Source organism: Syngnathoides biaculeatus, chromosome 10, assembly GCF_019802595.1.
Source record: "Syngnathoides biaculeatus isolate LvHL_M chromosome 10, ASM1980259v1, whole genome shotgun sequence".
Taxonomy (NCBI): Eukaryota; Metazoa; Chordata; class Actinopteri; order Syngnathiformes; family Syngnathidae; genus Syngnathoides; species Syngnathoides biaculeatus.
In genome coordinates, this window is record NC_084649.1 from 24,183,152 (window position 1) to 24,210,339 (window position 27,188).

The 27,188-nt window shown below is 47.0% G+C and overlaps 1 protein-coding gene across 2 annotated transcripts in view; it reads left to right on the forward strand.

The window, feature by feature from the left end:
* The window catches only part of anks1ab (ankyrin repeat and sterile alpha motif domain containing 1Ab), a 49,397-nt gene that overhangs the window by 4,108 nt on the left and 18,101 nt on the right, over positions 1–27,188 (forward strand). The window contains exons 2-5 of one of the 2 annotated variants that reach the window (XM_061833624.1): positions 1,254–1,571; positions 7,164–7,230; positions 17,633–17,748; positions 25,846–25,944. In XM_061833624.1, coding sequence (XP_061689608.1) covers positions 1,305–1,571; positions 7,164–7,230; positions 17,633–17,748; positions 25,846–25,944 — 549 coding nt within the window. In that variant the 5' untranslated portion in view covers positions 1,254–1,304. Of the gene's footprint in view, positions 1–1,206; positions 1,572–7,163; positions 7,231–17,632; positions 17,749–25,845; positions 25,945–27,188 lie in introns of those variants that run through there. The other variant, XM_061833626.1, reaches the window with a different exon arrangement.

A 27,188-nucleotide genomic window follows, 5' to 3' on the forward strand; every position in this document is an offset into this window, starting at 1 on the left:
AACTTCATTGGAATTGGGGTTGTAGCTTATAGCCGAAGACGAGCCATCTGGAAATGTTTTTACGTAAAACAGGAGCAAAAATTATAACATTGAACCTTTTCATTTTGCTTGTGAAAAAGTCACATTTTGAGAAATAATTGTGTAAATATCATAGTATGTAATATCACGAGACCAGATACTTTAAATCCCAGGATAATGTAAAGGTTGGGTTGTTAGTTTTGCATGAGAGTTTGACTTTGCGGTGGGGCCAGTCTTATGGTTAGGGTTTGGGAGGGGTAGGAATATATATATAGATATATATTTTAGATAGCGTCAGGGTTTTGGGTGCCATAGCTCAGTGGTTAGAGCCCTGGTTTGGTAAACCAGGTGTCATGAGTTCGTATCTCGCTAAGGCCTAGACTCCCCAAGAGGGGTTGCGTCAGGAAGGGCATCCGGCGTAAAAACTGTGCCAAATAGTTATGAGCGTTCATCTGAGACGTCATGCTGTGGCGACCCCTAACGGGACAAGCCGAAAGAAACTTACTTTGTCAGGGTTTTGGGTTGGTTCTGGTGAGGGTTTGCTCTTGGGGTTTATTACGAGGAGTGTTGGGTTTGTGCTGTTTAGTGTGTGGGTTAGGATTAGGTTTGGGGTTGAGGGTGGTTATGGTTTGGGTTAAGGTTGTCTGAGTTCGTGACTGGGCCTGGAACAGGTTTAGGATTGCTTGAGTCAAAGTTACAGTTGTTAAAGATGGCGACTAAGTTGGGGTAAGGTTTTTATGTAGCTCGTAACAAATACCAGGGCGTTGGGGAGTTTTAAGTGATGTCACCGATTTCACGTCTCAGCTCTTTGGTCAGGTCGCTCCAAAGTTGAGGTGCTCTGATGGAATTGGGAATGTGACAAAGTAGAAGCCAATTTAGTTATGGTAATATTGGTGTGATATGATGGTGTCTGTTTGAGTCAGTGAGAAAATGAGATTGGAAAGGATTAAGGATAAGAGAGAGGGTCAGAGATTAGGGTTAGGACTCGGGTTGGGGTTAGGTCCCAAGTTGAATTTGGTTCCTGCGAATCCTCTCGTCACTTTCCTCTTTGGGAATGTTCCTTAGACACGTGTCCCGATGTTACTGTAGGACAAAAGTGCGTCTGCAGGGGAGGGCAACAGGATCCGATCAGTGGGTGGACCTTGTTGACTCGCACTTCCACTTCCACTCCCTTTCCCTCCACTTTGCTCCACTTGACTTCATCTTTGTCTTCCCATCTCACCACTCACTGACAGATCCTGGATATCCCAGTGGAGCCGGAGGAGGAACCACCCCGTCATAAAAGAATGGCGCTGCGCACGCCGGATGCGGATGCCTCCAAAGTCATCCAGACTGACGGGAAGGAGCCCGGCAAGGTGTCAGCCGGGTTCACGCCGGCTGCCGCCAACCTGAGGCTGACCCGAAGTTTGTCCAAGTCGGACTCGGACTTGCTGGTGCCGTCGCTCGGAGAAGACGACGGAGGCTACGCCGCTCGGAGCGGATCCGTGTCCGAGCGCAAGCCGGGCCAGCCCTCCAAGGAGCGGATGCCTTCTTTCGCCTCGGAGTGGGATGAGGTAATCCACGAGCCCGCTTTGAAATTAGGACGAGAGGCCGATAAGGAGGGCGACTCGGGATTAGTGCGGGAAGAGGCTGAGGCGGTGCGTTTTGGAAAACGGGGAGGAAGGAAGTCCTGCAGAGGTTGCTATGGTAACGCCTGCGGGCCGCCGCTCGGGCGTGCGAGCGTCCCAGTGACTGGCGCGTCCTCCGTGTAGCATTCGGGGCTAATTGGGCCTCTGCTGTCATGACACATCCACTCAGCGTGTTACGGCCGCCACCCTTTCTCACCAACGGGGGCGACGACGAGCAACTGCGGTAAAAGTAGTTGCGGGCGAGAAAATAAATAAATAAGTAGATGATTGCCGTTACATAGATGCAATACCGCAACTACTACTAGTGGTAATAATAAATATTATAATAATTACTATTGTAAATCAAATCAATAAATATTTGGAATTTTCCAAAAAATAGCCTAACCATTAGTAAAGTAAACTTAATGAGTTATATTTTGAAAATTAAAATGTTATTTCTACAGTAAATGCTTGTTATTTCATTCAGAAATTGACAATGATATTATGCAGTAGCAACAATAAAATACATTTGACTATCATAGGAAAATTACAATTTAGGTAGTTATATTTAATAAAAAAAATAGAACTTAGCGTGTTTGTGATTTTGCATAATAATAATATTATTGAACATATACAATGTAACTAATACACAGGCAATTATTGCTGTAAATATATTAAATGGAAAGGTTAGGATTATTTTTTTTAAACACATTCATTCAAATGATTACGTAATTGTCATTATTCTCATCATGCGATTTCTATTATCTATTACATATTTGTTATGGAATAAAACAAATTATGAGTCTATTGTAATCGTACAAAATAAAACTATTATATGTATATAAAATCTTACCACTTAATGTTATTAAATACAAAACTCTAACACTTTTACTATTATTAATAATAATAATGGACTAGTAACTCAAAACTTTGGGAAAAGTCACAATTAAATTCATAATAACTCTAAATAATGATGGGGTTTTTTTTAAGGTTTTTATTGTTATTATTATCATTATTATCAGTACGGAGCTTAGCCAGCCACACATATTTCAGTATTAACGCTTATGGTCGTGTTTAAGCATTCAAATTCAGCATAATGACGATAATGAGAATGTCACTAACACGTCGTCCAATAATTGCGTTGACATTTCCGAGCGATTTAAGATCACGCTCTTCGAAAAACGAATCATTAAATCTCGTTAAAATGAAAACCGAACCCAAGGCCGTTTCCCGTCAGCGGGGCCGCGGCCGCCCTCGACCATCCGCTCGACATTTGGCGGCCATGTTGAAGTTTGTGCACAAGTCGTCATCGTCATCCTGTCACCGCAGTCCACCCGCGTACATCCGCCCCCCCCCCCCCCCCCCCCTGACACCAGCGTTTATCCAGGCCACGCTGGGTGGGGTGTCCTGTTCTCAAGGGCATCCTGTTGTCGCAGCTGCTCCCCGAACGTCTGATCGTGTGGCCGACTTGTTTGGGCTGTTTGCGCACAACGCGAAAGATGTTCAGGGTATTGTCTCGCCAAGGCAAATATTGACATTTCCCTCTGTACATTCTACACAAACGTAATTGTGTTTATTAATAAATAAACTGGCACGCTATCATATTGTACTTTTTAAGAAGAAAGTAGGAACATAATTAAATAATAATCATTGGCTTCACAGTTCTTAGGACTCGGGTTCAAATCCCAGCCCCGCCTGTGCGGACTTTGCATGTCCTCCCCGTGCCCGTGTGGGTTTTCTCCGGGCACTCCACACATTCCTCCCACATTCCAAAAACATTAATTGGACACACTAAATTGCGGCTGTTTGTCTCGATGTGCCCTGCCATTGGCTGGCGACCAGTTCATGGCGTACCCTGAAATGGATGAATACGTATATCCATCTATTCTTGTAACCGCTTATCCTCCACAGGGTCAGAGTCTATCCCAGCTGTCAACGGGCAAGAGGCGGGGTACACCCCAAACTGGTTGCCACAACCATACATACTCATAATCGCACCTAAGCACAATGTAGAGTCTCTAATTAATGTATGTTTCTGGAACACCCAGAGAAAAACCCACATAGGTACGAGGAAAATAAGCAACCATCCGCACTCACGTTCACATCAACAGACAAATTTGTCTTCGATTAACCTACCATGCGTGTACTGGGGACGTGGGAGGAAACCAGAATGCCCAAAGAAAACCCACGCAGGCACAGGAAAAACATGCAAACTCCACACAGGTGGGGCCGCTCCAACCACGGAGACAGAGCTGGAAAGCGTTCTGAGGTGCCGGGTTCGATCCTGGTCCTCCCTGTGCCTGCGTGGGTTTTCTCCACCCACTCCGGTTTCCTCCATCCATCCATCCATTATCTACAGTTTTTCCGGGTCGGGTCGTGGGGGGAAGTAGCTTCAGCGAGAACCAGACCTTCCCTTTCCCCAGCCACTTCTTCCAGCTCTTCCGGAGAGATCCCGAGGCGTTCCCACGCCAGCCGAGAGACATAGTTTCTCCAGCGTGTCCTGGTTCATCGTCGAGGGTCTCTTTCTGGTGGGACATGCCCGGAACGCCTCACCAGGGAGAGGTCCGGGAGGCATCCGAATCAGATGCCCCAGCCACCTCGTCTGGCTCCTCTCAATGCGGAGGAGCAGCGGCTCGACACTGAGCCCCTCCCGGATGACCGAGCTTCTCACCCGGGAGGGAGAGCCCGGACACCCGCCGGAGGAATCTCATTTCGGGCGCTTGCATCCGGGATCTTGTTCTTTCGGTCACGACCCACAACTCGTGCCCGTAGGTGAGGGTAGGAACGTAGATCGACTTGTAAATTGAGAGCTTCGCATTTCGCCATAGCTCCCTCTTTACCACACCAGTTTCCTCCCACATCCCAAAAACATGCAACATTAATTGGACACTCTAAATTGCCCCAAGGTGTGATTGTGAGTGCCACTGTTGTCTGTCTCCGCGTGCCCTGCGATTGGCTGGCGACCATTTCAGGATGTACCCGGCCACCTGCCCGTCGACAGCTGGGATAGGCTCCAGCACTCCTGCGACCTTTGTGAGGATAAGCAGCTAACGGATGGATGGATTGTTGTTAGGTTTCGGACAACCCACAAAGCGGACGCGCGGGCGCAGGAACGCCACACCGGCGCCAGGCTCATTTGATGTAATATTAAGAGTTTTGAAAGAGCCCCGCGCACCGGCTGGCTGGTGGCATCAACACAGCGCACGATGAGCCTTGATTCATTCGGAAGGCAGGCGGGGCACGTGGGACGCGTGGCATACTGCGCCTCAAGCGACGCAAAGCTCATATTCACTTCGTGAATTAACCCACTTACATTCTATATCGCATACGCACACAAAGTCGTTGGCATTAGATGCAGGCTAAGTGCACCTTTATTGGAGTGTGTCATCAAAATGTCACTTCAGCGGGAGGGTGCTATGATTTATTCAAGCGCTCGAGTATGTCGTCGCGCGGTGCGCGTGCAGCGTCGTTGCGCAGCCTCCGATCGAAATATCAAGACATGCAAATACATATTTGTAATCGTTCGGGCTCGAGCACCAACGCGGAGGCCCTCTTGGAAGTGTTTTGTTGACCAGATTGGATCGTCACGTCCAGGAACAGCAGTTTTTTTTTTGTTTTTTTTTTTGCTGGAGCGGGTGTCCTGGCGTATGTATTCCAATATTCCGTAAAAAGACCCCGACGTCACTTTCACAAATCGCCATGAAATGGCGCGGGAGGGGTCGGGGGGGGGACAATCATAACAGGATGCATGAAAAAGTCTCAAGCACTCGTACCCTAAATTGAAACAGGAAGTCGGCCATTTTGCTTTGAAGCAGCCTATTGGGGGTTAATTCTCGGCCTCGTACGTCGACAACCCCTTGGGGAATTTTCCAAAATGGCCCCCAGTTGGAAATCAGACACAATTGGGAAGTTTTTTTGTCACGATTTGATGATCGTTTTGGGGAGTTGCGTGTGAAAAAGCTGCTTGAAGCTTTAACTGCCTCAATATTTGCATAACCAAACATCCACCCATCCATTTTCTTCACCGCTTATCCTCACGAGCAGGAGGCGTCGTACACCGTGAACTGGTTGCCAGGCAATCGCAGGGCACATAGAGACAAACAGCCGCACTCACAATTACACCTAGGGGCAATTTTAGAGTGTCTGATTAATGTCGCATGTTTTGGGGATGTGTGAAGAAACCGGAGTGACCGGATAAAACCCCACATAGGCGCGGGGAAAACATGCAAACTCCACACAGGCGAGTCCGGGATTGAACCGGGACCTCTGAACTGTGAGGCCAACGCTGTACCAGCTTGAGCCACCGTGCCGCCATAACTAAAAATTTGGTCACCTCAATTTTCCGTTACATATCCACCACGGGCGGCACGGTGTATCACCTGGTAAACCGCTGGCCTCACAGTTCTGAGGACCCGGGTTCGATCCCGGCCCCTGCTTGGTGTAGTTTCCATGTTCTCCCCATGCCTATGTGGGTTTTCTCCAGGTGGGCACTCCAGTTTCCTCCCATATCCCCAAAACGTGCATTCTTTGGCGACTCTAAATTGTCCCTAGGTGTGACTGCGAGTGCGACTGTTCGTCTCCATTTGCCCTGCGATTGGCTGGCAACCAGTTCACGGTGTACCCCGCCTCCCGCCAGTTGACGGCTGGGACAGCCTCCGGCACTCCCCGCGACCCTCGTGAGGATAAGCGGCTAAGAAAACGGATGGATATCCGCCATGCTAGGATCCGTCAACGAAAAAAAAAAAAAAAAAGAGGAATTTGGTTTTGTGATTGACCCTGAAATGCCCAGGGCACAACTCCAGAACCTCGAGTATACATGAATATTGGAAAAGCTATTAAAAATACACAAGCGTACGCGTGTGAGAGTGCACCGCACACACACACACAACTGCAGAGACAACTTAGGGAGAAATTCCCGCTGAAACTTTCCCAATGTATATTTATACCATCTCTCTCAACTTATGTTGTTTCTAAAATTAGTACGGAACCACACACATAATTACTGTACACGTTGAAAGCTTGCATAAGTAATGACTCGAAGAATCGTTCTGGGGGGGAAAAAAAGGCACACTAAGAGCATGCATGAGACATGTACAACATTTTACCCCCCAACCCCTCACCCTGGGATTCGAACGCGCATAGCTAACGTGCCAATTAGCATACGGCGCACGTTATGTGGTTCTCCGAATGCTAGCTGTGCTATCGCAGTCGGGATTTTTTTTTTAATTAATTACATTGATCGAGAGAAGCAAATTGATATTAAAATTGAAAATGGATTCTCGGAATCTCCAAAGCAATTACATATTTACAGTTCCTGCCAAATTGGATGCAACTAGCACATTACTAGCGCTGTGATTGGTGCGATTCCCCTGACCGTACTTCTCCTACCGTCTTTTTTCTGCCGCGTGGGGCAGTCGAGCAGTAGAACTATCTGCACTATTTGCTTATGTAAAATGATTTTTAAAAAAAATGATTTGAAAGTTGCTGACATCTCAAAGAAAATGAAATATGACGCGTGTCGTTTTATCTCCGCGACAGATTGAGAAGATCGTGGACCTGATCGGCGCCGGCATCCAGACGTCCGACAAGAAGCAGGCGCGCTCAGGTCGAGAAAAATTCTTCCCCCCTCCCATAATGGTCCAATTTCATGCGAGAGGGTGCGAGGATTTTTATTCCTCTGCCTTGCCCCCCCATCCTTCCCCCTAGAGAAATGAGCATAATTTATTGGTGCGCTAATAGGAAATGACAAGTGGGGGCTCGGGGATTAAGTGAGACTTAGTCAGGAAGCGTTTATAGAGCTTGTTATTGGCCGGTGCCGCATTGATGATAGCCCGGTCGGGTTTACGCGCCGGGCATCCCACGCGGCGACCTTGTGACTGATTACATCAGCTGGCGTTATTAGCACTTTTTAATACAGGCTGTAAAATGATCAGATATACTTGAAAGAGATCAGGCAGGGCGAGGACAAGACTCGTGATTACCGTCGACGTCATTGGGAGGTAACGTTTTTGTTTTTTTTTTTTTTTGTCTTGGGTTGCAGGAGATAATGGAAAATTCGAGTTATGAGGACGAGCGAGGGTGGCAGTAAACTTTACAACAAGCGGCAGTTTGGCAGATAGTGAAAAAAAATTCCCCAAAAAAGAGGCCAAGTGCTTCCTTTGAGCCGTTTAGCGCCGCTCTCGTGTGAACTTGAAAACTAAACATAAACCAAAGAGAATTTATTTAACCAAAGCTTTTACATGTCACGAGCCTCCGGTACGGGGGCGGACCCAAATGCAGGACTTCGAGGCAGAGGCATAATGTTCAATGTAGCTTATTCTAGAAACTGGGTCGTACGCGGTGTAGGAGTCCGACAGAAACGCTAGGCTAGGCGGGATCCAAAAGAAATGCATCAAGGTCTGATGACTATGGGGCAAACTAATGACTCAACAGGACGGGATCAAACAAAAGGGCATAGAATCGCTGTGACTCGGGTTACTCTAACTTACCCGTAGAAGCAGAGAGTCCCACAGGCAGTGAATGCAACTCACTAACGCAAGGCAACGGACTAGCAAATGTCACGCCCCTCCTCCAATGGCCAAGCATTGCTCTTAACGCTAACATGATGAAAAACACCGTAGCTGGGTTAATAAAACGAGCATTTAACGTTGTAGCAATGATAAATCTTTACACAACATTTGAACAATGCGTGCAAAACATCAAATACTCTCCGTCATATATTCTTTGTCCTCTGCACAACACAATTATTACTATTTTTGTTGAGTTGAGACTGTCTTCTGCGTGTAATATGTGTATGTACTGTATTGGACTGCCCCTGGTTGCCATGGAGCACACCGTGAGCTGCGGAACTCCCATTAAATTATGAAGTATGTGCAAAGTCTTTAACTCTCTACATGCTATTAAACTATCTATCCATCCATTATCCAAGACGCTTATTCTCACAAGGGTTACGGGAGAGCCGGCGCCTATCCCAGCTAGCTTCGGGCAAAAGGCGGGCTACACCCTGAACCGGTCGCCATTCAGTCGCAGGGCAGATATCGACACCATTACTGTGTGTGTACCACTACACATTCAGTTACTCTGCTATTAAATTATGTCACTAATATATGATGTTATACTGTAAAACACGATAGAGTGCCATTTTTCTTCCTTTACAAACATTTTATTGATGTTTTCTAAGGGAACGGATTAATTCCATTTCCATTCACTTCAATGGGGAGAGATGATTTGAGATATCGTGAGTCAAGGCAACGCTGAATATATTTAACTCTGCTTTGTGTACGACTTCACTTCGTTTTCATTTTGATTTCTGACCAAGATAGCAGAAAGCAACTCTGTGGTTTTGATCACCCCTTTCCTCACCGCCCCATTTCCCGCACAGTCTCGGTTCTAAAAACCGCCGTGGCGCCCGCGGTTCTTCCGTATTACATAAACGAGAATATGCAATATGTTTGTTCGCCTTTTCCGCCTCAGCGCGCACACGCATGACATATACCATAGGTGTGTGCGCGCTATTTATAGGCGCGTGGCCCACATTGGGCTGAGTCACGTTCGCCGCTCCGGAGGTTATCGGGATGCGTTTCTGTTGCCGTTATTCAAATGTGTGTCACGCGCTAAGGAGCCGGCGTTACGTACGGGGTGACTTGTGTAGAAGCGCGGCGGCGTTGAATAAACGACACGACGCCGCGGATATCAATAGCCCGTCAGATGCGTCACTGATGAGGGGTTGGGAGGAGGGGGGGGTGGGCAAAAACATCACCGAGGTCTTCCAAGGACAACTTGGCCAATGTGTCGCATGTAAATGAGCTTAGAAGAAAGCGAGCGTGCACAGTTTGTGGACGCACACACACACGCGCTGATCCCACCCCCCGCCCCTCCCACCAAAATAAAATCCCGTCCTGAGTTTCCCCGCATTAATTCAGCTTTGCCGCCCGTTTGAGGTAAAACTGACGCGGCTTTTTATCCGGGTTGCCTCCTCTCGGGTGGTGACCTCGCTAGCTTACTCCAGCGTGGCTTTAACTGTAAATGTAGGGAATCACCCGCGTTACCCGAATATGACGATATAATATCATCCATACGATGTTGGATAAAAAAAAAAATATATATATATATATATTGACGGCTCACGTAAAGTAAGTCAATGAAGGAAATCCATCAGCTGGAAAGCGGTGGCCTCACAGTTCTCAGGTCGCGGGTTAGATCCCGGACCCGCCTGTGTTGAGTTTGCATGTTCTGCGTGGTTTTTCTCCGGGTGGGCATTCCGGTTTCCTTCCACATCCCAAAAACATGCAACATTAATTGGACAAAATTGCCCCAAGGTGTGATTGTGAGTGCGGCTGTTCGTCTCCGTGTGCCCTGCGATTGGCTGGCGACCAGTTGGGGGCGTGCCCCGCCTCCTCCCTGATGACAGCTCGGATAGGCTCCGGCACTCTCCGCGACCCTCGTGAGGATAAGCGGCAAAAGAAAATGTATGGATGATTCGTTATGATACAAAAAGATCATAAAATCTATGTGAGTTAAGAAAGGGAAGGTTGTGTTCCCCCAACCTCCCCGCAAAAAGTCACTTCAAATTTGTGTTTTATTGTTTTGATTTTGTTTTGGAACAAAATTTAAAAAAAAAAAAAAGATACAGATGTACAGCGCAAGCCTGTTCACTAATTCATCACAAGGTGCTGCCAAAATGTGAAATATGAAAGTAGTAATTGGTGTCAAGGAAGTACGATGAGGGAATGCATCACGACCGTCCCAAAATCTTTGTGTGTCAGTCAAGTGTTTGGTTTAGCCTGGGTTGTGAGCTGAGGTTATGAAGAGTCTTAACCAAATGTTTTTCCTTTGGCCGATTATGCTATTAAAAAGCGCAAGTTAATATATATATATAATACTAATGATAATTAATATTATATAATAATATAATCGCTATTTTGATGAGTCGTGCATGCAATATACGACACAAATATTTGGGTGGATTATTTTTTTCCAAATAATTGGATAAAATGTTGGGTTTTTTTTCCCAAATCAAATCTTTACACCATTTGTTTTTAAGGGTAATGTGTTTGAGAATCACCTTCTAGAATATTTATGGTTTAAATTGTTAATACAGGCAATTCTATATTTTTGGAGGTGACGAAATGTTTGATAGGCTTATACAAGTTCCTCAGTTCCATAATATTGTAATTACTTACGTATTTGTGGCTCAAAAGCAAAGCGTGGAGACTCTCCGTCACTGGAACGAACTGGTGTGCAGTCAATGAATGGGCCACCATTACCGGTAGATGGGTTTCCAATCACCCATCATGCCTTGCGGCGGCCGCCATCTTGTGAGAGGTCAGAGAACACAGGTGATAAGTGAAGCGTGAAGTTTATTTTTTTTAATCGTTAATTTATCCGATCGGTTAAGAGTTACGATGAGTTATGAAAAAGGGGATCCTGGGACTGTGGTGCTTCTCGAGTACCCTCTTCTCTACTTTATTCTCGATATAATATACAATCTGCTCCTTCCTTGACAAATGCGACATGGTGTTTGCGGTTCAAAATAAATAAATACAGTACAGTATACGCGAAGGCTAAAAATGTAATATCCCAAGATACAGATAAAGAATAGGTGTAGAACATCAAGGAAACATGACGACACACGTGCAGCATGGATTTGCTGGCAATGACTACCTTAATTCCCGCTCTATAGAGCGCACCTGGTTACAAGCCTCACCGGATACAAAGAAAGACAGTACACAGAAATAGTTTAAAAAGCTAGCGCGGCGCTAGCACAGTGGTAGCACGGCGCTAACGCTAACAGGCCCGGTTAAAATATAACTTACCGCTAAATATCACTGAGACACGCCAGTAACACAGCAGCAACACGCTGGCTCAGCGCTAGCAGGGCCGGTAAAAGTCACTTCCTCGGCACATATATTCCACCGGTCTCACTCTTACCTTTTATGCTCGAGAGCCACCTGACGGGCGTTGGAAAAAAAAATGCACAAATTAGCCGCATCACCGCATAAACCGCAGGGTTGAAAGCGTGTGAAAAAAGTCGCCGGAAATTACGGTACTTCACAATTTTTCAGTTGAATCGCGTTCACTTGCTTTGCTTTTTGTGTGGCCGCCTGAACTTGAGTTACAAGCTTGGTAACACGACTAATTATACTCATAAGTCAAGATAGGAAACTACCGTTTCCCTGAAGTGACCTCGTCTTTCACCGGTGGGGGTGGGGGAAAAAAGTGGCTGATAAGTACTTTCGTAGCAAAGCGATCTCGGCGAGAGATATGGACGCGATCATCATTTTGTGATTTTTGTTTCCCCCCTTGGAAAAACGGAATTATGTCTCTGTTGTTGTCTCGAAGCGATGGAAGTTACGGGGAAAGGGGCGGTTGGTATTTTTAAACAGGCTTTGTCTGGATGCGCTGGCGTAAAAAAAAAAAATGCTCCCTTCAGTCAGGCCGTGGGGGTCTCACGCTGAATTAGAATTAGATCCTTCTTACTCGCTATTAGCATCTTAACTCGCCCATGCATGGCCTCATCTCCCTCAGCCGCAGATTAGCATCGGTGGGCCGCAACCCGCCTCCTCGTCCTCTGGCCCCGCCCTGGCTTTTTTTTCCATTTTTTTTTCATTTTTTACCTCATCACGAACACATTGAGCATCGGCACGGCCTGCCAATCGAACCACTCGACAGCCGCTCGCTCGTCGCCAACGGGTAGGGCGACTTGAAAGTCTCCCTAATCCCGCTTCAGAGAACGCCGACGGGCACGGCCGCCGCAGTGAGCGGCAAGGCATGACGGGATTTCCACTGCCTCGGCACCTCGCCGCCAAGAAGATCTTACGGGATTTATTAGCAAATTTATTAAGCCCCATCAATCTATTTATTTGCCAGATATGGCTGGAGCGTGACGTATCCCAGCGTTCGAACACCCTGGTTTCAAACTCATTTTTCTCACGGGCCACATTGTGGTTACAGTTTCTCTCAGAGAGCTGTTCTTACTTCTTCTTCTTCTGCTTCTTCTTTTCCTTTCGGCTTGTCCCGATTAGGGGTCACCACAGCGTGTCATCTTTTTCCATCTAAGCCTATCTCGTCCATCTTCCTCTCTAACATCCACAGTCCACATGTCCTCCCTCACAACATCCATCAACCTTTTCTTTGTTCTTCCTCTCGCTCTCATCCCTGGTAGCTCCATCCTGACCATCCTCCTACCAATTTCCTCACTCTCTCGCCTCTGGACATGTCCAAACCATCAAAGTCTGCTCTCTCGGACCTCGTCTCCAAAACATCCAACTTTGGCTGTCCCTCTAACGAGCTCATTTCTAAACCTTTCCAACCGTCTCACTCCGAGCGAGAACCTCAACATCTTCATTTCTGCCACCTCCAGTTCTGCTTCCTGTTGTTTCTCCAGTGACACCGTCTCCAATCCGTCCATCATGGCCGGCCTCACCACTGTTTTATAAACTTTGCTCTTCATCCTCGCGGAGACTCTTCTGTCACATAGAACACCAGACACCCTCCGCCAACTGTTCCACCCCTCTTGGACCTGTTTCTTTGCTCTGTATTGTTGACCCCAAGTATTTGAAGTCATCCACCTCGCTATCTCTTCACTCTTCCTCCTCCGCCCCTCTCATTCACGCACATATATTCCGTTTTACTTCAGCTCATCCTCATTCCTCTCCTTTCCGGTGTGTGCCTCCATCTTTCTAATTGTTCCTCTGCCTACTCCCTGCTTTCACTGCATTTCATAATATCCTCTGTGAACATCATAGTCCAAGGGGATTCCAGTCTAACCTCATCTGTCAGCCTATCCATTACTACGGCAATCAGGAAGGGGCTCAGCGCGGATCCCTGATGCAGTCCCACCTCCACCTTAAATTCTTCTGACACACCTACGGCACACCTCACCACCGCTGCCCTCATACAGGTCCCGTACTATTCTAACATATTTCTCCGCCACAGCAGACTCTTCTCCCTGGAGAGGGCCCTTATTACTAAAACCATAAAAATCTTTCATCTCCTTACGATATTTACACATCAAATTTATGAACTAGTTTTTAAATCAGAAATCAAGGCTAAATGCATTTTTCCAACTATTCTTGATGTTTGGTAACACAAAAATGCTTGGAATATCTCAATATTATCATTTATGACATGAGAATGTAAATCTTCGTAAAGATTTAACAAGAAACATGGTAGTTGACACATGTGGTTTGGCTTCGCGGGCCATATAAGATCACGTGGCGGGTCGGATCTGGCCCCCGGGTCTAGAGTTCGACACCTGCACCTGTCAAACGCTTCGGCTTACAGTCCCAAAGACTTTTGTTTCCCTGTACGTCAGAGACAATTAAGACTGTACATTTATGTTGCAAGGCAGTATCAAATAAGCCTAGCATAAATCTCATCGTAATGCATCACACGGTGAACATTTATTGGCCCATGAGGTGATTTGGGGTGTTTTTGCGTCATTCTAAACGGACAATTTAGCGTCTTGGATTGGCAGAATATTACTTTATGTTACTTCTGACCTCAGAAAGTTGATTTTTGTCTCCGCCAGGCTGCGTCTCCGCTAAAACACTTTTGGTGCATGTCCCTCAGTCTCGGCGATGAATTATTGAAGCGTTGGCTTGTTTTTGCTGACCCCTGTTGCGTTTTTTGTTTTTTTTTCCAGTTTCCACCTGAACCGCGCAGGCAAATTGTCTTTCCGTCCAATATATCATCTAAAATAATCTCTACGCAGTCGACATGGTTTGTACACCATATAGAAAGGGATACACCATACCATGTTTATTTTTAGGTTCGGCGCTACCGTAGGAATACTTAATGCTATTAAGATCAAAGTCTCCTCAGACTTTTTTCTTTTTTCCTTTTTCTTTTCTTTTTTTTTTTTTTTTTTTACATAAGATCCAACCTGCGAGCGTGTTCTCGAGCGGATGACGTGAGAATCCGCTCCGACACGACAGGAGTTTGACTACCGCCTGTCATGCAACCCGCTCCTGCAGCGCAAATAGGAAAAAACACTTATCAAGATGAAAACCCCGTATCACCGGAAACTATGCTTACCAGGTAGTTTTTGGTGAAGAGTATTTCATTTATTTGTCTGTAGCGTGTGCCACAGGCTCAGCAATGCGCGACTTTGCTCAAACTGCGGACCCACATAACGACAAGACCAAGTGAGGAGGCGACGCCGTCAACGAGCAAGCCTCTGGAAGCCCGTTAGCTAGCGAGCTACCCGGTGGCTCGCGCCTCATGTTGCCCAGCGACAACTTGGCGGGATATATTCCGACCAGCGGAGGCTTTGGCCAAATGTATTTTCTGCAGCTCGATCAGCGGAAGCACTGAGAAAGATGCTACGCTTCGCGGTTTTTCGACTGACAGTTGAGCAGGACGTAGTTTCAGCGCGTTCAGTGAATTGATGATTTTTTTACAATTTTGAAGGCTCGTTACATACAATTTCCAATGGACCTTTCCGACCCGTCAATCACTCGTACGATAATAGCCAATCAGGTAGCCGCATCGTCTTGACACGCCCCTCTCGCCGTATTGTCCCACAAGCAATACTGGTTGTCAGTAGCGTGCGCTTGGAAATGTTAATGCTACGAAGAAAATCCTACTAGGTTACAAGGGACCCCGGTTGATTCCTTTTCCAAAGCCTAATATAGACTTGACGAAGTTGCTACAATGAATTAAGGCCTGCAGAAGAGCGCACGTACAACTAAATGTGGACAATATCAACAAACGCAAGGCTGTATGTTCGAAGGTAACTGAAGGAGGAGAATCTTCTAAGAGTTTGATTAAATTATTATTAGTGCTTTATACATTGCAGGAGAACAATTTTCTCTTTGTTCGTGTGTCACTGACCTGCTGAATGAAGTGTGTCATGTTTTATGCCGAAGAGTCGGGTTCGTAATTTGTAAATGCGCGATTTCGTGCAAGAGAAATGTCTATTTGCCTATTTGTATCACATCGGACTTTTAGATTAGAAGCCAAGTCAAATAAATCCGCTGACTCACTTATAAAGACTACAATGATATTACTCGTGATCTTTCCACGTAAAAGGTACTCACCCTGCTTTACATGCGCTGTACGATTCCACTATTTCATCCTGTTGGATTTCAATATAAAGTGTGTGAGGCGTCAAACTTTTTTGCATCGATCCCCAACGTTTCGCCGTAACTCTGACATTGCGTCCTGCTCCGTCCAAAATCTTCATTCCGTGTACATATCCTTGCTTGAAATAATTGAGACCTCTCTGCAGAACTCTCTTGGACAAGTCTGACGCATTTGACAGAAAACATACCCAATATTATCTGGAATACGCGGTAGAGAATCGACTTCAAACCTGTTATGTTCACTCGCCATTTTGAAAGCTTTTGGGACATGGCTAAGGGGGCGGAGCTTAAGGTCGCCATCGGAATTTGGCAGGGTTGTTAACAACGCTCTTCTGTTTCAAATCCAGAAGACATTTCCTGTATTCTTCACTTTGCATGAACTTGAAATTGTTTTTCATTCCATCCATTTTGTTTCTTCTTCTTTGAAGGACAATTTTCGCCCGCACTCTACCGATCTCGGAAGCATTTCTGTCATCTGATGAGCTTCTTTGTTCTAGTTAACCCCACTGTCTGTGCAGTGTTGTTGTTTTATCGTTTTGTTCTACCTGCGACGTCCTTTGCGCACCCGTAAGATCAGAGCACCTCTGCATGTGCATCTCGAATCAGTTAGAGCGCAAGGGAGCGAGAGAAAGCAAAAGAGAGAGAGAGAGAGAGAGAGAGCGAGAGGGAGAGAGGAAAGGGTAAGGCGAGGAGGGGTGATTACGTGGAGCAGCACCCCATACGGCAGCCCTGCAGTGCGATCTGGAACGAAGGGGGCTTGGAGATCGGCGGCGCAGAGCCAGAGCCAGACTGGGAGGGTGTTCCAAAGAACAGGGATGAGACCCGAGGTATAGAGATAGAGCGAGGGTGAGACAAGGGAGAGGAGGTGGCGGAGGGGGGGCATGATCTTTGCTTCCAGTCGCGGGAGAGGACAGCGGCGGCGGCGGCGGAGGGAGACCGAGGCAGGTCGGGAAAGCGGCCGGGACGTCATGCCCCGCGAGCAGTGAGGCGCTCGCTGTGCCTGCCCCCACCACCCCCACCCCACCCCCCTAACCGCCATTCCAGCAGGGGCGGGCATGCAGCAAAGCGGCAGCGGAGGAGCCAGGTGGGCTGCGGCGCTTTCCGTCGTCGTCGTCTTCTTCTTCTTCTTCCCGTCATCGTCGCGGACGCTCCGGGGGACGAGCGGCGTCGTGTGAATGCCTCCCAGGACTTCCAAGCTCCCCTTCGGGATTACGGATTGAGGAGTTGAGGAAAGGGTCCTGCGGGATTTTACAAATACGACTATCTACCTACTTCACCTTTGTTGCTCCCTCACAGCCCCCCACCAACCCCCCCAAAAGAAATGTTTACGCCGGTACCTCAAGTGTACTTTAAGAATGCTGCTACCTTGCTCATAGGAGCCGTGCCCTAGCTCTCAAAGCGCTTGACCAATGAAGCCATGGGACTCAGGCAGAGCTTTACAAGTATGTGGTGACCACCCCTCTCAACCCCCCCTCCCCAACCCCAACTTTACGGATAGAGTGTGTCGCCGCGTGAATACCGATGTTTTTTTCCGTGATCGCTTCGGAGCGGCTAGCCTCTCCCCATGTTTGCACCAGCTCGTCTGTTTAGTGGGCCCAGTTCAGCCCGAAATTGTCAGACGGGTTCCCCGCTCTCCCTTCACTCTCGCCTCGTTCGCCCCTAACCGGCATCCCGTCCTTTCCTCCTGTGTCGTAGTGCCACGCGGGGCGGAACCCCCCCCCCCCCCACGCCCCCTACGATCCCCTCCGTTCACCCCCCCCCCCCCCCCGGACCCATAAAGCCCCCGGGCCCGGTGCCGCCGCACTCGGCTCTGCCCGCGCTGGCCGAGGATGATGTGGCAGTGCCACGTGTCGTCCTCCGAGTGCCGCTGCTACCGGCTCAACGGCTTCTCGCTGCTCAAGCGCTTCCCTCTCTCGGCAGATGGGGCGTGCGGCAAAGCCCTGGACCAGCCGGTGGGCGAGTGGCTGGAGCGAGCCGGGCTGCCGCAGTACGAGGGCAAGTTCCTGCTCAACGGCTTCGACGACCTGCGCTTCATGGTGAGTCAACTGCAAGGACGGGAACCCCCCCGCCGCTCGCTACTCTTGTCACCCTCTAGCGCCGCCCATCATCTACGCCCGGGGCGAGCAAACTTTTGAGCTCGAGGGCCGTCATTTGAATTTTGACTTGTGTATCATATCATAATTAGGTACACACATGCACACGCACATACATAACTTCATATTTGTCTTAAATGGAGGCGGGCTCCACCCTCAACTGGTTGCCGGTCAATCGCAGGGCACACGGAGACAATTTATTCATATATTTGTCGAGTTTACTTTTTCATAACAAATCAAACAACTGATTAAAAATTTTTGCATATGTCAAAGTGTTTACTTTAGAATTGTTTTTCATCTTATAATTTACAAAAGCACAATGGAAGTTACAAAATTAATGACAAAAATATATCCGTTGTGTTTCAAACAAATTTAACTGCCATTTATCATTAATAACCAAAAGGTTAAGAAAATAAATGTAAAGCTTTTGAAATGTGTCTGAAATATCGTCAATTTCACATTTTCTTGAATTACTTAACAAAACTAAAATGAAGATTTACAAATTCATTTTCTGTTATTTACAATAAATCAATGTAAAATAGTTTAGATGTACTTGTAAAAATGTTCCATTTTACTCATAGTATATATATTATATATATATATATATATATAGTACAGTGGTGCCTCGGTTCTCGACCACAATCCGTTCCAGAAGGCATTTCGAGAACCAAATTGTTCGAAAACCAAATCAACCGCCGCGCGTTATGTTATTTCCGTGGGTTCGTTCAAATTGAGGATAACAAAACGCGTCGCGGGTGGGTCAGGTGGTCTGGCCCTGCGCGTTCTGTTATTTCCGGGTGTTGTTGGGGGCGTTCGAGCACTGATTTTCGTATGAAATCAGAAGCAAAAAAAAATCTGGAAATTTTCATTCGAGAACCGAGGCCCCGCTGCATATGTTTGCGTATTATTTCGAATAAATCCATGAACCAACTATTTAACCAGATAATTCAAATATGCCGTGGTAAATATGTAGTTTGTATTTATTAAGAAATAGATTTGAATGAACCCATTTTATGGAAACGTCAGCTCAATGACAAAATATCGCTGTATCTTTGCTCGCGGAAGAAAGCGCTGGGCCTGTGTAAGCAAGCGAGCGGACCGTATATAGCACGCGAGCCAGACTTTGCCACTCCCTCCTGCCTCCTCTTGACCTTTGCGCAATGCATGACCCCGCCAAGATTGATGGAGACACCCTCCCCCTGCCCTTCCTCCTCCTTCTCCCGACCCGTAGGCGAGACAAATGGCCATTAGATGCCATTAACCCCCCCCCCCCCCCCCCCCCCCCCCCCCGCCATTAATAATGAGATGATCTCATTGCGGAGTCCTCCGAGCTCGCTTTGGATGCACTGCAGCTTTTTTTCCGGAAACCCTCCGCATGCTCCCGTTATGTGCCGACTTCAAGTATCGGAATCTTACGAAAGTCGGCGCATCCAACGAAAAACCTCGATGCAGCTCTGCTTACCTTTTCTCTTCAAGATGATAACGGGGGAATGGGGGGGTGAGGGGGGCGTTGCACATGCGGAGGGATGAAGGTGACTTTAGATGATTGCATTTCAGACACTTTAGTCCGGCGGCTGGAGCTTGAAAGTGGCTCTGGATCTTCGCCCAGCCTAGCTGATGATGTCATGGGTGGAAAAAGGGGGAATCATGTAAATTAGCATGATAATAATTGGTCAGAAGTGCAATCAAAAAATGATTATCTTGCTTAAGTTCACATTTTCGAGTCTTTTGAGATCGGAGCAGATAGATTTTTTTTTTTTTTTTTTTACATGAAAATTTGGCAGCAATTTCACAACAAGCAGAGGTTTGCCAGATAGTGAATTAAAAAATCAAAATGAAAAAAAAAACGAGCCTTCAAGCTGTTTCTTGCCACTCTTGGCTGAAGTGAAAAGAATTACGCACGGTGTATTTAGCCAAAACATTAACTTACAAAGGTCAGATAGCTTCAAGCTAACACACGATGAAAATCACCGTAGATGGATTTTAATCCATCCATCCATCCATCCTTCCATTTTCTTTGCCGCTGATCCTCACAAGGGTCACGGGAAAACATGCAAACTCCACACAGGCTGGTCCGGGGTCAAACCCGGGACCTCAGAACTGTGAGGCCGACGCTTTCCAGCTGAGCCACCGTGCCGCCGAAATTTGAAAACAAAGTATATTTGTACACAAGTGGCTGCAACATATCCATACAACAACATTCAAAGGCATATATTCTTGATCCTCTGGGAAAAACTGAAGTAAAATGCTATCATGTATTGTTGCAGCTTAGTTCAGACGATCTTCCGTTTGATCGTCAAATCTACGTTTAGTATGTCTACGTCCGTTGAATATAATAAATGTAATTGAATTAATGTCCATTAAACTATGGTGATGCACATTGCTAAAGTCTTTACATTCTGTTAAATTACATAATTACTGTGTACGTTAATAGCGAACAATGCTGTAGAGTGCTGTCACAAAAACATTTTCTCGTGCTTTTTGGGGGCACTGGAACCGAATAATGACATTTCCAGTGATCGCAATGGAGAAAGCTGATTTGGAACAAATTCAACTTGGAGGTCAAGGCACCACTGCTTTTGTATACTGTACATGCAATTAAAAAGATGGATGAAATTTCCATATGATGTTCCCTTCAAATTACATCTGGAAAATCAGATCTTCCTCAGCGCCTTCACCTTAATTACATATTAATCAATTGCGAGGAAAGGCGCGTTTGACGTCGTCGGCTCCCCGGGTCAAACGATGGCCGCCGCGCCTTGAATAACGGCGCCCGGAGGGGCTCGGAGCGAGCGTTTGAGCCGCTGTGGGGTTACGTCACCCCGTCAAGCCGGAGCGCAGCTGAGCGTGGGCGTGGACGGGAGATGCTCCGTGACCTCTTTCGCGTGCAGACCGCAATCGCCGTGGCGTGAAGCGGGCCCCCTTTGCGAGAAAGCGCCGGGCTACCGATATTCCCGTTTCCCCCGTGGTCTTCGTCGCGGTCACCTGTTGCTAGGCAGAATTCACGAGGCACAACCGTCGTCGCCCCCCCCTAAAATAAGAAAACATTGGCATACACCGGTCATGCTGACTCGGCTGTTTTCGCGGGTGGGTGAGCCAAATGGCCAAACTGCGCAACAGAGAAGAGAAATGACAGGACGAGGGGGCAAGAACGCAGCAAATAAATGACAAGAATGCTAATTTTAATCCCTACAAGTATTTATGCAACTTTCCTTATCTATATTTGAAAGTGACTCCCTCCTTTATAACAAAGTGATCTCATGCATCGGTCCCACTTTCTCCCCCATTTTAAAACTTAAATATATCTGGAGATCTGAGCTCGCTAGCATGCGCGACTACGCAGAGCAGTAGATGTGCTAACTGAGCACTGTTGCTAGGCGGAATTCAAGGGGCACAACCACTGACGCCCCAAACCAGTTTTTTTTCTTTTAACTGAGCCACATGCCTCACAAAGCAGGGAAAGGCAACAAGAATACATGAAAAAAAGTGTATTTAACATACTAACGTAACTCCCGGCCCACAGAGCGCACCTGGTTATAAGCCTCACCGAGTACATTTGTAAAGGAAATACCATTTGGTACATACATACACATCTTTCTTCGTAAATATAGGGTTTATATAGGGCTTATTATAGGGCCTAAAGCTAGCGACACCGTGCTAATGCTAGCACTGCGCTAAAGCTAACGGCGGGGCCGGTTAAGAAAAAAAAAACATGGTAAAAATCACGCCAGTAACACGCTAGAGCAGCGCTAACAGGGCCAGACCTGTAAAAGTCACATCCCTCGGCACATATATTCCACCGCTCTCACCCTTACCTTTTCCGCTTGAGTGGCTCCTTGCAGCAGTTAGAAAGAAATCCGCATCATCACAGAGCGATATATATAATAATAACGATATATATAAATATTTATATAAAATGTTGAATTTTTTCTTCTATTTTTATCAATAGAAGAACTTAGAGAAGTCCATTTGGATACTTTTGTTTTGAAAAATGAGCACTATTCCATAACGGTGGCAAATGCTGGATCTGGAGGGGCAGTGTGCCAATTTCACAGAGAGTTCTGAGGACCAAAAACTGAAGACTCTAAATTGCCCGTGAGTGTGAACGGTTGTATTTTTAAATGTGCCCTCCGATTGGCCGGGTGTCCTCCGTCTCCGGCTTGAAGACAGCCGGGACAGGCGCCGGCACTCCCGCGACCTTCGAGGATAAGCGGCTCGGAAAATGGATCGGATGCTCCAAATAAATTGTACGGATCGTAAACCCCTCCCCGTATACAAGACTGATCTAGAATCGGATTTCAATGCGACGAACATAAAACTGAGAAAGCGCCGCGACATTAGATTGATAATTCTGTGCAAAATTGAATATTTCCCAGAATATAATGTGTTGCAGACTACGGGTCGTTAAGCTTTCGGATGTTCACCTGTGTACGACGCCTCGTCCGTCTGTTGGACCCGACGCACGGGTGAGATAAATAACGAGGTCGGCGAGCCAAGCGAGCTGCGCTTAAAGCACGTTGATGCCACGCTTGTAAACAACGGCAAAGGTCAGACGAATCGGGCAGACGGGCAAATGTTTCATCGGGTGCCCTTTAACGCGCTGCCAGATTCGTCAATAGCGTCGAGAAAAATTTCTCCAGCAGGGGGCGCCACACTTCAGATCCGCTACCGATCTTTGAGCCTCATGTTGTGCTTTTTTTTTTTTCGTGGGTCACCAAACCTAAATTGTCCCCTTCTCGTCTAAAAATGCAGAAAAAGGAAATGTGAAAAAAAAAAACATATTTTCCGAATAAATTAGAACTTCAAATTCCATTTTTCTTGCCGTTATGTCCGAGCTAATGCGCCAAACGCTCCACTGAGAATCGCATGTGTCGCGCGGTCGCCTCGTGCCTGTCCGCCCGCGATGAATATTGCGTGCCGTGGTGCCGCTCGGATAAAACGCTCCAATGTGGGCACGGAAAGTGCGAGACGCGCAGTGTGAGATCGTACATAATAGTGAATTTGTGAGCATGCGACTATCAGTAATATGTTTTTCATCAATGAACACTAAAAGAACTATTGCAAAATGTTATTTCTGTTCATATCAAGAAGGATCATTTCTTTGAGAAAGCGCTCTGAGGTTCCGGGTTCAACCCCAGACCCGCCTGTGTGGAGTTTGCATGTTCTTCCTGGGCCTACGTGGCTTTTCTCCGGGTACTCCGGTTTCCTCCCACACCCCAAAAACATGCAAAATTAATTGGACACTCTAAATTGCCCCGAGGTGTGATTGTGACTGTCTAGTTGTGCCCTGTGATTGGCTGGCAACCAGTTCTGCCCGTTGACAGCTGGGATAGGCTCCAGCATTCCCATGACACTCGTGAGGATAAGTGGCAAAGAAAATAGATGAATGGATGAACGGATTGAGTTTCAAGTCTGGTCACGGTACGCATGAAACTCAGGAGTCAAGTTCCTTTGCTGCATGCCGTACTTACCCATCACTTCTTCATCACCTGTTTCCTTCGCCAACATGTCCATTAAGATCTGCACCAATCACAACGCTCTCTCTCTCTCTCTCTCTCTCTGTCTGGGATGCTCAGAACTACTCCGTCTAGTTCCTTCCAGAATTTCTCTTTCAAGTCGAGGTCACAGCCTACCTACACCGGACTTGCGCATGCAGTACCACAGCTCCTCTCTTGGAGGCTTTTCTCTCGGTTCTCTAACTTCTCTGTACTTTTCCACGAGCATCCTCAAGGCAAATAATGCATCTGTGGTCCTCTTTCTAGGCATGAAACCATATTTTTGCTCGCAGATACTTCTGTCCTGAGTCTAGCCTCCACTACTCTTTCCCATAACTGGATTGTGTGGCTCTTTATTCCCCTGCAGTTTCCACGGCTCTGAACATCTCCTTTGTTCTTTAAAAAGGGAGACTAGCCCACTTTTCCTCCATTCTTCTCTCCCTCGAGTATTCCATTGAATAAGTTGGCCAAAAACTCCACAGCCACCTCTCCAAATTGCTTCCATACCTCCACTGGTATGTCGTCAGGACCGACTGTCTTTCCATTTTTCATCCGTCACGGGTATGAATTAAATTCAGGAGTCACGCACGAGATAGACTTAGATGCTAAAAGATGGGACGCTGTTGCGATCCCGAACGGGACAAGCCGAAAGGAAAAGAAGAAGGAGAAGTTGAAGTATGTCTTATGCCCATATTTAGCCATGACCGCATAATTTTCTCATGTCCTCATTGGGGCTCTGCTCTGTCGCCGCATGGAGTCCTTGAGTGATATCTGGATTTCTGCGCGTAGGCTAACCTCGCTGAACCCTATTCTGGACACTTTGTAAAAATCCATTGCCGGCTAGAACCAGTTGAGACAGAAACCCTTTGTCTAAGTGGTAAGCCCCAATGTCATACCACAGGTTCGATACCGCTCATGCTCCGCCCTTCTGACAAGATAAAGGATGTGTGCTTTCTCTGTACCTTCGCACTTGTCTGTAACTCATAAGTGCCCGGAATATTCTATGGCGGGAAAGCACTCATTTCCTATTAGACAGGGCTACGGCCTAACTAAAGCTCCTCCTCACTTCAACATAGTTCCTTTAGATGAAGAACCCACAAGAAGGCACCAAAGTAATAAATGCAAAAATGCTTTGACCTGAGGACAGAAACATCAAAACCAGTGAGATTTTCAGCAAATTGTGAATGCGCAGGGAAATTTGATGTTCATATCGCTATCGAGTTTATAAAATAATCCTCATGCTTTTTGAGGGGCCCCAGTTGGCCTGGGGCCCCAAGCAACCACTTAGTCGGCGCATGCCTTTGGGCCAGCTCTGGACACGAACGCGGACCGAAACGCGTCTGAGCGTCGCCAGGCCCGCGGAGGTCTTTAAAAAAATAGAAATAAAGATAATTTGGCGCACGGGTCAAGAGAGCGATGCTAATTTAGCAAACGCATGCAGCGAGACAGAGGAATGCTAGCGCGGCTTCATCATCATCGTCAGCGAGTCGCCGCGCATCACGTCAAAAGCGGCGCGCGGTTCATTAGCTATGCAAGTACTCATGCGTACATTTCCCCGTCACGTGACGTCAAAGACGACGACGACGAGCCAGAGCCTCCCGAGGCGTCGTCGAACTCGGGAGAGTCTATTTCGGGCCCTTATCCCGGATTTATGTTTTTTCTACCATTTATTAATCGGGTCGCGGCGGGGCTCTGAGGTCCCGGGCCAGCGGTACGGAGCAAAAGACGGAACATTTTAGCATTCTTGGCCCGGGAACAATCAATATGCAGCAGTACGCACGAGGGGGGAGGGTAAAACGCTTAGCTGCACATTTTGCAGGCTCGTTCCATGGCTGGGTTCCAAATCACTTCATATCGCAGTCTTGTAGAAAGTACTTCAAAGCGGTAAAAGTATACGTTCCAATGACATTGGCAAAAGAAAACGTTACATTGTACAATTTTATTTGATTTAGCCCCCTAGCCCTAACCCTAAACTCCTATCCCTAACCTTAAACCCCTGACTTGAGTCCGAGTGTTTCTGTCCAGTCGCTGCGTTGAGAATAATTCACTCAATCCTTACTCTCTTTCTTGACAATTTATTTTTTTCGTGTGTGAAATTTACACCAAACTGCAGCACACAAAATGGTCCTCGTTTCTTCCCCCGTTCCAATGAAAGCAGCTCGCGCGGCTGCATCCACGAGGCTTTGTTCCAGACGCGTCGCAGCGCATCACATTGATCTCGCCACGCCGTGCACAATTTATTTCACTTCATTGTCCGCCCACTCGCCTCGTGTCAGGGGTGCGCTAAACACTCTGTGTAGCATCCCGGGCCGCGCTCCCACCCAGCGGTAGGCTAGAAATGCAAAGGTACCAGGGGTAGAACCGTACAGTTTGTGTTCGATTTTCAGTTGGTCCGAACGGAAGCCATTAATACGCTACCATCATGCATCGGAGCCCAGCAGAAGGCCAGCGGAAAGTCACATTTCTCCGCTAATTTAAGCGTACTGCCTGGTGAAATCGAGATTTGACTTTCCATGAGTGTGGTTGCCTTTGTGTGTACGTGCAGGGAAGTAACGTGATGGAGGACCAAGATCTCCGAGACATTGGCATCACCGACCCGGGACACAGGAAGAAAATCCTGCACGCGGCACGCGGGCTGCCCAAGGTACTCCTACAGCCGGCGTGACGGTCTGAGCGATCCCCGTGCTCGAAAAGTCTCCTCGTGATTAATGCGCATGCGCGTATATTTTGTCAACTTCCGGCCAGTCTGAAACATCCCCATCCATGCTTCTTCAACATGTGCCATTCGACAACTTGTCGCCACACACAGACATATATGTGAATATCTTTTTATCAACTTTTTTTAAGGTTAGGTTAGGTTAGGGTAGGGTTAGGGACACGCTCACATAAAGATTGATATAACCTATGTTATCTCCCTCTATGCAGGGTTAGGGTTAGAAGAGGTTTTCTATGTACAAGAAGGGGAACTATGAGACCGGGGGATTTCCCAGTACGCGTCAATACGTACCCAGAATTCCCCCGTTAGCAACGCATGCACATTAATCACAAGGAGATTTTTCAGCACGCAGGATCGTTCAGATCGTCACATCGGCAAATAAATGATCACGAATGAATAAATGCTCTATGTTTCTGTGAATATTTGGATGTATTATTAAGAGGATTACGGTCGCCACGGGATGCACGCGAGTCCGTAATTTGACATTTTATGGAATTAGTAAATGTCCGAGGCAGGCCATCACATACTGGCAAGCGGGACAAATTTGAGCATTTTCCTTTTCTTGCGATCAAAGTTAACAAAGGTTAAATTGACGGATGGGAATGTGGTGTGGGTGTCGTTAAGAAGGATTTTTCTTTTTTTAATCTGCAAGGAAAATGACAGATCGGGGGGGGGGGGGGGGGAAGATACATCAGGGCGTAGGAGGTATGCCACAATTTTCAACAGTCACGGTTTCACAACCACGGAAACTTCCCATAAGTACTATGAGCTGTTTATTGTTTTTGAGTCGTCAGCGCAGTAAAACTACCCCGCCACGCACTTAACATGCTTCCGAAGATGGGCTGCTGAACGAGGCAAACCTCACAACGCGTAGTTGCATTTACGAGAGGCGCCCATCACTCTTTGACAACTTCAATTTCACGTAAATACATAAACTGTGTCAAGATAATGCAGTCTTGAACATTTTCAACCAGCTGCGGGAGTTAGCGTGTCTCCAATTGGAGAAATAATCCTACAGACTCGCTATTGAGACGGCTAACTAGCGTCGCTAACGTCAGCTCGTTTTCGCTTTGACGCTATTTGACAATAGCAGAGTAGAGAAGTACCTTTTTTCAAGAAATAAGTACTTTTCCTGTTCTACTTTTTTTTAATCTGGAAAAATTCAATTGTTT